At 44.6% G+C, this 12,500-nt stretch overlaps 1 protein-coding gene across 1 annotated transcript in view; it reads right to left on the reverse strand.

Moving 5' to 3' along the window:
* The window catches only part of syne1a (spectrin repeat containing, nuclear envelope 1a), a 302,008-nt gene that overhangs the window by 27,081 nt on the left and 262,427 nt on the right, over nt 1-12,500 (reverse strand). Inside the window, 4 exon segments of the mRNA XM_048249742.1 lie at nt 4,178-4,360; nt 4,665-4,815; nt 8,091-8,278; nt 9,794-9,956. Coding sequence (XP_048105699.1) covers nt 4,178-4,360; nt 4,665-4,815; nt 8,091-8,278; nt 9,794-9,956 — 685 coding nt within the window.

Below are 12,500 nucleotides of genomic sequence, written 5' to 3' on the forward strand. Positions count from 1 at the left end.
ATTGTACAGTGCCTGTCTCTCAGTAATGTTTTAAAATGAGAGCTTCGTCAGCTGGCAGTAGGCTACTTTGTCGGCAGTCATGAGAAGTTCTTGCTTGCTAACATAAATATGCTGCCCAGAAACCCTCGTGGAATAGTTCTGATTTGTTTTTACTACACTAACAATGTTAAATATAGCCTTTGCCTACAGCATCTCCTTAACAGTAATGTTAACAACATGACAGCATTCATATGACAAAGGAAAACAAATTAGGTCACTCAAGACTGTGCCATTGCAACCAGTGTAGGCTACATTCCTAATAGGCCTCAATCAAGCAGATAGAGTTGTCTGATGGTCGAGTGGGTTAATCATACAGATTTCCAGAACAGTTCTGAAACTTTCAGGCAGTTCTGAGTTTGAATCTAGGCAGGAGCAGAGCCATAAAGGCCTAGGCCTATTGTTATAATTTTTGGAAGGTGTTGTTCTGGCAATACTTGTTTATAAGACGCGAAGTGATTAGTTGATAGCTGTTGGGACCCGCTAAACATTCTTTATAATGAGTGCATACGGGGGAGTAAAACGACTGTTACGCTGTTACAACTGTAGGCTACAATGATTGCAATACAAAAAATATGTGGTGTTAGTTTAGTTAGTTTTGTGATGTTTTGCACTTTTTGCCTCATGTGTTTTCAGGTTTTTTGGCAAGATTGACCTTTGGTTAGACTCTGCATATGTTATTTCTCCGTATGGAAAATAAAGTCAATTTTCGACACTAACGCCTGTTATTAGTTCAATAACAAGTGTTCCTTGTTAAAACATGTGACTAGTGAAACTCAAATGATTTTAGAAATATTTTGCTAGAGAGTTAAAATTCAATCAGGAGAGCTGAAATGATTAGCTATAGTTTATGTGTGAACGATTCTTTCTTAATTTCTTTATTCTTTTATGGGCCTTTATAAAGGTGCAGAGAACATTATTAACTTTGATTAACGCTTCGATGTTGGTTAGTCAAAACATCGACACATCAAAACGTTAGTCAAAGTTTAATAAATGTTCTGCACCTTTTTACTAAAGAATAAAGAAAAATTAAGAAGACATCTGAGCTGTGGGGCATGCTCTCCTTCTCTAAAAAATATCTGTCCTGGCCTGGTTGTAACGGATTGTGGCCAAACGACAGAAGCACGAGAACCCTCCTTTGTCTACCAAAAGTTACATTTGTGTTCTGACCCGGCTCCCCCACTGCTTGTGAAAAGAAGGTGGGGGGGGGGGGCTTAACATGAAAAAAGCTTTAATGTCCCAAAACGGCAACAGGTCATAATGGTAGGCTACAGGAAGTGGGGAGGGTATGGGATGATCAGAGCCGCCTACAGGCTGTGCTATTCAGAAAGAATCTTCTATTGTCTTTCCAGGCGGAATTCCACGAACAGCTCATATAGCCTATCGAGTGCCTTAACAGATAGGCTCTGCAGTTTTGGGTTTGGCCTCACAGCTGTAACTCAAGCCTCTTTTGTGTTTAACTAGGGTTGCTTGCAGTTTAGCAATGCAGATTACATTATTTATTTCTGATTAATTATGCCTTTTGATGTCTTTTGCAACATCTGCTTGTTAGGCTGGGCTACTGTTAATGTCCTGTACAGGTAAATGTTCATCAATTGCTGGTGTAGGCCTACAGGCTATAATCAATTACTGGGGACTGTCTTTTGCAACATCTATTTATTTAATTAAGGGGCTACCGGAGGAGGAGTTTTGGGAGCGCTATTTATTTAGTCAAAGAGACGCGGACCCTCCCTCGCCAGCAAGACATTTTTCTATGACCCTCCAAAGTGATTGAGAAAACGCATGACCCTCCCCAGTCCCAAAAATTTATTGATGCCTCTCTTGTAGGCTACTGGGTCAATTTGGGAGCTTGCATACCCACACCTTCCTTAAAAAGCCTTGAAAAGGCTGTCGCTTGCACAATTTCACAAATAATCACCGGACCTAAAACAAACCTGTCAACTCTTTCCCCGGTTTATCACGGTGATTTTAACTTTTTTCCTCGCTGTCTTGGGAGGAGCTGCAGGGTCACGCAAGGGGGTGCGAGGCCCTGTGGTAACTTGACAGATAGTGCTATGCCCCGTGCGAACTTGACAGATGCATGAACTTACTGCATGAAATCATGCGATAGCTTTTTTTACACATAGCCAAGGCTACCGCCGGGCATTTTAGTAGCCTAGTCTAATAAGTTACACCCAGCTTGTCTTTAAGAGGGGAAATTGTATAGCCTATAACATTAGCTCAGTCACATATTTGTCCATATATGGTGTTTATCATAGGCTACATCAATAAAACCAAATAGTGTAACAAAGGCTAACACTTTAACAGGGGAAATTAATTGGGCATGAATCATTGTGCTGAACGGTATTGGTCAATGAGCAGAAACACACACCTACATTCAAACTGTTGATAAGATGTACTATGGAAACTGGTCTGTAGGCTAACATTGGACAAATAAATTACACTGACTCGCCATATCCCTTACCCTGAAAAACATTGTCTTTGTTTTTGCCGCAAACTCAGCAATGAAATCATAGGCCAGTTTGCAGGTATAACGCCTTTTCAATTCATAGAAGGGAGAGCCCAGTCTCTCCTGTGACATTGAGGTGCGCAAATAGTTTTAATAGCCTGTTCAACTTCAAAAGCTTCACCCGATGCCAGTCACTGATCGCAATTTCAAATTTCGGGAAGCTTGCTCAATCTTTTAAAGTTTTTATTGCAGTAGGCCCCTATCTGCCCCTTTGGAATTATATCTCGAGCCTATTATAAGGTCCAGTGCTATGTCCTGGAATTGGACGTGCTCAAAAAGAAAAGAAAAACACTTTTTATAGATGGTTATGAGGGAGCAATATGAGTCTGAACCCGCGGTCATTCAGACTCAACCCCTTTGTTGCTTTGATATCTTTTTCTATCGCTTGAACGGGCCGGCAAGCAGGCATGTTGCGGTTGCAATTTAAGGAAATTTCTACAGTAGGCCTACAACATGCAACATGCTTGTTAGGCTGGGCTACTGTCTTGTACAGGTAAATGTTCAACAATTGCTGGTGTGCAGGTTATAATCAATTAGCTAAATCATTTGTCCAGCTGTTTTAAAAAATTCGTATACATTCAAACGCTAAAAGGTGCTTTGATATCTTTTTCGCTTGAACGCCGGCAAGCAGGCATGCTGCGGTTGCAATGAATGAGGATAATTGGTTTTATCTATGGATTTATTTTTGCATTATTTTGAATATGACTCGGCCAGTCTCAACAGCACGCCTACTTTTTCCACACGATCTCAGTTCTAACACACATCCCTCTCGCTTCTTTCCATCCCCAAGACGACGGGTTTTCTTAAAGGAGCTGCACCATTTTACAACAACTGCATCTACATTTTCATATTAGAATGTTTTGTCTGTTTAAGTGTAAGCTTAAACTACCGCGGATCAATTTAAGTTCCCGAGCCCCAGCTGAAAGTCTCATGTAACTTATCATTACACTATCACATATATAAGTAACCGTGACAAATAGGGTATAAGATATATAAACTCACGCTTATTGTATTATCATTTATGTTTGGTAATGGCTCATCATGCCATGGAAGCAGTTAAGTCAAGTTGCATCAAAAATAGTAGTGGCAGAACTCCCAAGTGACACCTTGTGGTTGTTTGTGTCAACTGCAGTTTGTGCCATTTCTTGGTGAGAAAATGCGCGTGGATTCATGAAGGAACCCGGCCCAAACTTAACTGGGACCCACTGTACTCTATTGATTCCATAAGCCTTCGCAATAAGTCATTCGCTTGTATTGTGACTGATTGCGCTTACTCGACCAATGGGAAAAACAGCTTCTGGGAGGGTGTTTGGCTCAACGTCATGGTGCAAAGGACCCTAGGGTGAAATTACTCCGAACCATCACTTTAATGAAATCGTGTATGATGGCTCCGACGGCACCTTTAAGTTAATAATGTTCTTCATTAAAGAGCTGCATTCTGTAACCTAATAATGTTCTTCATTAAAGAGCTGCATTCTGTAACCTAATTATGTTCTTCATTAAAGAGCTGCATTCTGTAACATAGTTTGTAATTGTGTTTTGGTAAATCTAGCAATGTGGAGGTGTCTGCAGTAAAATGTGGGTGAGTGTGGTAAAATGTGGATGAGTGTGGTAAAGTGTGGTAAAGTGTACCTTGAGGCGGCGTAAGATGGAGGCCACTCGTCTCTGCAGGTTGTCCCAGCGACGGTTCCCATCATGCACCATTTCCCGCAGACGGCAGGAGGCGTCGGTGCGGTTCTCCCGAGCCAGCCGGCGGTACTGCTTATTGATCAACTCCAGCTGAGTCAGGCACTCCTGCACCTGGCGCTGGAAAGCCTGCCACACACACACACGAGCGCACACGCACGCACGCACGCACACACGCACACACACACACGCACGCACGGACGCACACACATACATACACACCCACACAAGCACGCACGCACGCACGCACATACACACACACACACACACACACACACACACAGTGAGTCCCCTCTCCCTCCCTCATGAAGAGTTTACAAACAGAGATTCTGGATTCTGACACATGATCTCTCCTCCTGTGTCCCTCCACCTTCACCCCCCTCACACACACACACACACACACTCTCTCTCTCTCTGAGCAGCGGTCATGTACCTCAAACTTCTTCTGCTCCTCCTTGGCGATGGTGTAGAGGACTCCGGCGGAGTTGGGCAGCGCGGCCGAGCGCTCCGAGGCCTTCAGCCACTCCTCGAAACGCCCGAAATCATCCAGAAACTTCTGCCATAGACGCCACGTCTCCTCAATCCTGAGGACACACTCAATTTAATACTCAACCCAACACACACACACACACACACACACACACACACACACACACACACACCACTGCCACAGACGCAATGTCTCCTGAGGACACTCAATTTAATACCCAACCACTGAACCCACATGTGCTCCTGTCCAGTCTTACACAAACACACACACACACACACTACTGAACCCACATGTGCTCCTGTCCAGTCTTACACAAACACACACACACACACACACACACACACACACACACACACACACACACACTACTGAACCCACAAGTGCTCCTGTCCAGTCTTACACAAACACACACACACACACACACACACACACACACACACACACTACTGAACCCACATGTGCTCCTGTCCAGTCTTACACACACACACACACACACACACACACACTACTGAACCCACATGTGCTCCTGTCCAGTCTTACACACACACACACACACACACTACTGAACCCACATGTGCTCCTGTCCAGTCTTATATTGTCTCATATAGAGCTGCCTCTCCTGCTTCAACTCCCCTTACTTACGCATCCCTACTGCCCCCTGTGTTTATTTGCCCCTTCTTTATGCCCCCTGTGTTTATTTGCCCCCCTACTGCCCCCTGTGTTTATTTGCCCCTTCTTTATGCCCCCCCTGTGTTTATTTGCCCCCCTACTGCCCCCTGTGTTTATTTGGCCCTTTTACCCTTGCACTATTGCAACTGTGGCATAAGAATTCCACTGCAAAGTATATGCAACAAATAAAAACTTGAAACTTAAAAAACAGAACTTAACACTTAACCTAGCAGCTAACACTCAACTTAACACTCAACCTAGCAGCTAACACTCAACTTAACACTCAACCTAGCAGTCAACACTCCAGCTAACACTCAACTCAACACTCAACCTAGCAGCTAACACTCAACTTAACACTCAACCTAGCAGTCAACACTCCAGCTAACACTCAACTCAACACTCAACCTAGCAGCTAACACTCAACGTAACACTCAACCTAGCAGTCAACACTCCAGCTAACACTCAACTCAACACTCAACCTAGCAGCTAAAACTCAACTTAACACTCAACCTAGCAGTCAACACTCTAGCTAACACTCAACCTAGCAGTCAACACTCAACTTAACACTCAACCTAGCAGTCAACACTCCAGCTAACACTCAACCTAGCAGTCAACACTCCAGCTAACACTCAACCTAGCAGTCAACACTCAACTTAACACTCAACCTAGCAGTCAACACTCCAGCTAACACTCAACCTAGCAGTCAACACTCAACTTAACACTCAACCTAGCAGTCAACGCTCCACTTAACACTCAACCTACCAGTCAACACTCAACTTAACACTCAACCTAGCAGTCAACACTCCAGCTAACACTCAACCTAGCAGTCAACACTCAACTTAACACTCAACCTAGCAGTCAACACTCAACCTAGCAGTCAACACTCCACCTAGCAGTCAACACTCCATTTAACACTCAACCTAGCAGTCAACACTCAACCTAGCAGTCAACACTCCAGCTAACACTCAACCTAGCAGTCAACACTCCAGCTAACACTCAACCTAGCAGTCAACACTCCAGCTAACACTCAACCTAGCAGTCAACACTCAACTTAACACTCAACCTAGCAGTCAACACTCCAGCTAACACTCAACCTAGCAGTCAACACTCCATCTAACACTCAACCTAGCAGTCAACACTCAACCTAGCAGTCAACACTCCATCTAACACTCAACCTAGCAGTCAACACTCCAGCTAACACTCCACCTAGCAGTCAACACTCCATCTAACACTCAACCTAGCAGTCAACACTCCATCTAACACTCAACCTAGCAGTCAACACTCAACCTAACAGTCAACACTCCATCTAACACTCAACCTAGCAGTCAACACTCCATCTAACACTCAACCTACCAGTCAACACTCAACCTACCAGTCAACACTCAACGTAGCAGTCAACACTCCATCTAACACTCAACCTACCAGTCAACACTCAACCTAGCAGTCAACACTCCATCTAACACTCAACCTAGCAGTCAAAACTCCATCTAACACTCAACCTACCAGTCAACACTCAACCTAGCAGTCAACACTCCATCTAACACTCAACCTACCAGTCAACACTCAACCTAGCAGTCAACACTCCAGCTAACACTCAACTCAACACTCAACCTAGCAGCTAACACTCAACTTAACACTCAACCTAGCAGTCAACACTCTAGCTAACACTCAACCTAGCAGTCAACACTCAACTTAACACTCAACCTAGCAGTCAACACTCCAGCTAACACTCAACCTAGCAGTCACCACTCCAGCTAACACTCAACCTAGCAGTCAACACTCAACTTAACACTCAACCTAGCAGTCAACACTCCAGCTAACACTCAACCTAGCAGTCAACACTCAACTTAACACTCAACCTAGTAGTCAACACTCAACCTAGCAGTCAACACTCCACCTAGCAGTCAACACTCCATCTAACACTCAACCTAGCAGTCAACACTCAACCTAGCAGTCAACACTCCAGCTAACACTCCACCTAGCAGTCAACACTCCATCTAACACTCAACCTAGCAGTCAACACTCCATCTAACACTCAACCTAGCAGTCAACACTCCAGCTAACACTCCACCTAGCAGTCAACACTCCATCTAACACTCAACCTAGCAGTCAACACTCCATCTAACACTCAACCTACCAGTCAACACTCAACCTAGCAGTCAACACTCCATCTAACACTCAACCTAGCAGTCAACACTCCATCTAACACTCAACCTATCAGTCAACACTCCATCTAACACTCAACCTACCAGTCAACACTCCATCTAACACTCAACCTACCAGTCAACACTCAACCTAACAGTCAACACTAAAGTCAGTCAACCTAAACTAACCCTGAAGAACCTAAACTCCACACTGGCTAAATGCAGATGAATGCCGAGGCATTTAGATTGCAAGAGTTAAATCATCAACAACTCAACCTAGCACTCAGCGGATTACTGGCTAAACTTAAACTCTAACAGTCAACCTAAAGCTGAGGTGTTGCAACTCAACACTGTTTCACAGATTAACACTGAGGTAACACTGAGGTATTGCAACTCAACACTGTTTCACAGATTAACACTGAGGTGTTGCAACTCAACACTGTTTCACAGATTAACACTGAGGTATTACAACTCAACACTGTTTCACAGATTAACACTGCGGTGTTTGACTAACTCAACACTGGTTCACAGATTAACACTGAGGTGTTTGACTAACTTCAGTCTCCTCTCCATGGCAACAGCGCAGATGTTCCTCCAGCGACGGTCCAGGCCGCGGGTGGCCTGCTGGATGGCCTCGCACTCTGTGTCCGAAGCACACGCGTCACAGTCGTGCAGCAGCACCTCACACAGGTTCAGCACCGATGCCACACCTGTACTGTGCTTCTCGATGTCACCCTGCAGCTCCTTAACACACACACACACACACACACACACGAGAGGATTTAGGTCATAGTGGCATCCAGCAATCACAGACCAAGTAATCTCAAAGTATCACAGTCACTAATCTCAACCAATCACAGAGTCACTAATCTCAACCAATCCGAGTCAGTCATCTTAACCCTCCCCCACCTCCCCCCAACATTCTAAATCAATTTTATGCACCATATTGTTATGTAGAATAGTAATGCTATACACCATTTGAAAGCTGGGCTCTCGGGAATCCATATATGACAACCTTTTTCATGTACAATCTGTATAGTGCTTTACATTTACATGTCAGATTAATCTTATTACGTCTCAATTAAATATGAGCCCTCCTCCCCCTCCTCCGCTTTTGGTGCTTCTCTACTTTCTAGCTGCAGTGTATATCCTTAGCAATAGTAGATGCAGCATATTGGGTCTTGAAATATTCACAGGAATCTATAGAAATTAAATTTTCATGTTGTGTTATCCAATATTAGTTTTGCAGATGTATAGTCCATCTTATACACACCCATTGAACTAATAAAGAAAATGCAAAATAGACTTTTGTGTAATTATTCCATATTTTGTGTAGTCATTGAATATCAGAACCCCCGACATACAATCTAAATAGTATACATAAACCACAGAGTGTTACCTTTCATTTGAGCCCAGGATTATGCTTCTACATAGCACAGTTTCCATAGGGCAATTTGTAAAAACGCATGAGCATACCTTGGCAAATAATGGTCTAAAGTACTCATAGTTCATTTTATATTGATCTACTTTTGCACCCAGCTTCACAAGACCTGGTGCTAGGGCTCAGTTGTGTTTCTAAAATCATATCAAGTGACCTAGAGGGCTGAAATGTGGTCAGTTCAGAGATGCTTGTTATCCAGTAGAAAGAACAAAACAATATTCTAGCCTCTGAGGCTCTGTGCCCGTACTTCACACAGTTATTTTGACTGTTTCCTACGAACACTACAGGTTCTCAGCTTTCTACAGAGGTCAGGCATGACTGAAGCAGACGAAGTGCAGTGTCGCCAATCACAGAATCAGTAATCTCAATCAATCACAGAATCAGTAATCTCAATCAATCACAGTCAGTTATCTTAATCTATCACAGAGTCAGTAATCTCAATCAATCACAGAGCCAGTAATATCAATCAATCACAGTCAGTTATCTTAATCTATCACAGAATCAGTAATCTCAATCAATTACAGTCAGTTATCTTAATCTATCACAGAGTCAGTAATATCAATCTATCACAGAGCCAGTAATATCAATCAGTCACATAGAAGGTAATCTTAATCTAGCACAGAGTCAGTCATTTCTATCTCAGTCAGTAAATTCAGTGTCAGCGCAGGCGGCGCCGCGTGTGTGCGTGTGTGTGTGTGTGTGTGTGTGTGTGTGAGTGCGTGCAGGTGTGTGTGTGTGCATGCGCAGGTGTGTGGCAGGGCGTGCATGTGGCAAGCGCCTGTGTGTGTGTGTGTGTGTGTGTGTGTGTGTGTGCGTACCTGCTGCTGTTTGAGCTTGCGTTGGATCTCCTGAGCGTCGCAGGTGTCGTAGACGATGGGTCTGGACAGCTCCGTCTCAATGTGGGCGAGCCATGAACGCAGAACGCTCATGTTCTTATCCAGCTGCTGCACCGCCACCAGCGTCTCCCTCAGCTTCTTCACCCTGTCACACACACACACACACACGCACGCACACACACACACACACACACGCATGCACACACACACACGACGCATCGCCAAGACGACGACGCACGACGCGACGCGACGCACGCACGCGACGCGACGCGACGCACGCACGCACGCACGCACGCGCACGCATCGCACACACGCCATTATACGCCGCGACGCGCACGCGACGCACGCGCGACGCGACGCACGCACGCGACGCACGCGCACGCACACACACACACACACACACACACACACACACACACACACACACGACGCACGCACGCATTACACACACACGCGAACACGCGACACACACACACACACACGCACGCACACACACACACACACACACACACACACACACACACACAGGCTATATTAGACACAGCACGCATATTAAGGTTTTGGGGTTTGCAAAGTGAGAAGGATCCCACTTTAGCCTGTACAGGGCAGTTCAGCAACAAGCCCAGAGGATTACTACCCCCACATACCCCAACACTAGATACATTTACTCAAAATACCCTATACAACCTATCCCAAATACCCCAATAAAAGATATCACCAATTCCAAATACCCAGACACTAGATATAACTTATCCCAAATACCCAGACAGATGCACCCCCCCCACACACACACACACACACACACTCACACACAGCGTCTCCTTTAAACACACACATCAACATGGGCATGGTCCCCTCTTGAAGTCCCTTTATGACACATCATTAGAGTTCGAGGTCTCAGTAAAGCTTCCCAATGTCATCATGTATGTCTGCATGCCTGTATGTGTATGTGTGTGTGTGTGTATGTGTGTGTCTGCATGCCTGTATGTGTGTGTGTGTGTGTGTAGTGCCACGTATGTCTGCATGCCTGTATGTGTTTGTGTGTGTGTGTGTGCGTGTGCTTGTGTGCTCCTGCGTGCCTCTATGTGTATGTGTGTGTGTGTATGTGTGTGTCTGCATGCCTGTATGTGTGTGTATGTATATGTGTGTGTATCACTAAAGTTTTCCAAAGCCTTCCCAGCGTCACCATACAGCAGGATCCAACATAGTCCAACAACATAGTCCAACAAAGTCCAACAACACTGTCCAACATAGTCCAACACAGTCCAACAACATAGTCCAACATAGTCCAACAACATAGTCCAACATAGTCCAACAACATAGTCCAACAAGGTACAACAACATAGTCCAACAACACAGCCCAACATAGTCCAACATAGTCCAACACAGCCCAACAACACAGTCCAACATAGTCCAACATAGTTCAATACAGTCCAACAACATAGTCCGACACAGTCCAACAACATAGTCCAACAACACAGTCCAACATCGTCCAACATAGTCCAACAACACAGTCCAACACAGTCCAACAACATCGTCCAACATAGTCCAACAACACAGTCCAACAAAATAGTCCAACATAGTCCAACAACACAGCCCAACATAGTCCAACAACACAGTCCAACATAGTCCAACAACACAGTCCAACATAGTCCAACACAGTCCAACAACATAGTCCAACATAGTCCTACAAAACAGTCCAACAACATAATCCAACACAGTCCAACATCGTCCAACATAGTCCAACAACACAGTCCAACACAGTCCAACAACAGAGTCCAACAACACAGTCCAACATAGTCCAACAAGACAGCCCAACATAGTCCAACAACACAGTCCAACATAGTCCAACACAGTCCAACAACATAGTCCAACACAGTCCAACATAGTCCTACAAAACAGTCCAACAACATAATTCAACACAGTCCAACAACACAGTCCAACATAGTCCAACAACAAAGTCCAACAACACAGTCCAACACAGTCCAACATAGTCCAACATAGTCCAACAACACAGTCCAACACAGTCCAGCATAGTCCAACAACACAGTCCAACATAGTCCAACAACACAGTCCAACAACATAGTCCAACATAGTCCAACAACACAGTCCAGCATAGTCCAACAACACAGTCCAACAACACAGTCCAACAACATAGTCCGACAACACAGTCCGACAACACAGTCCAACAACGCAGTCCAACAACATAGTCCAACAACACAGTCCAACAACGCAGTCCAACAACATAGTCCAACAACACAGTCCAACAACACAGTCCAACAACATAGTCCAACAACACAGTCCAACAACACAGTCCAACATAGTCCAACATCGTCCAACATAGTCCAACAACACAGTCCAGCACAGTCCAACATAGTTCAACACAGTCCAACAACACAGTCTAACATAGTCCAACACAGTCCAACAACACAGTCCAACAACATAGTCCAACATCGTCCAACATAGTCCAACAACATAGTCCAACATAGTCCAACAGAGGTAGCTATCATAGAACATTATAAAACCCTCGTAACAAGTTCCCCTGTCCTCAATGAGTCCTGCGTAGGTGTTGGTGTCATAAAGCATCATATAGCCTTGGTAAATCATCATAACCCATCAGCAGCCCATGGTACCCTGTCCTAACAAATGGTAAGGTTCTCTGTCCTAATAAAGGGTTCTAATAAATGGT

This window comes from Alosa alosa, chromosome 8, assembly GCF_017589495.1.
Source record: "Alosa alosa isolate M-15738 ecotype Scorff River chromosome 8, AALO_Geno_1.1, whole genome shotgun sequence".
In the NCBI taxonomy this organism is placed as follows: domain Eukaryota; kingdom Metazoa; phylum Chordata; class Actinopteri; order Clupeiformes; family Clupeidae; genus Alosa; species Alosa alosa.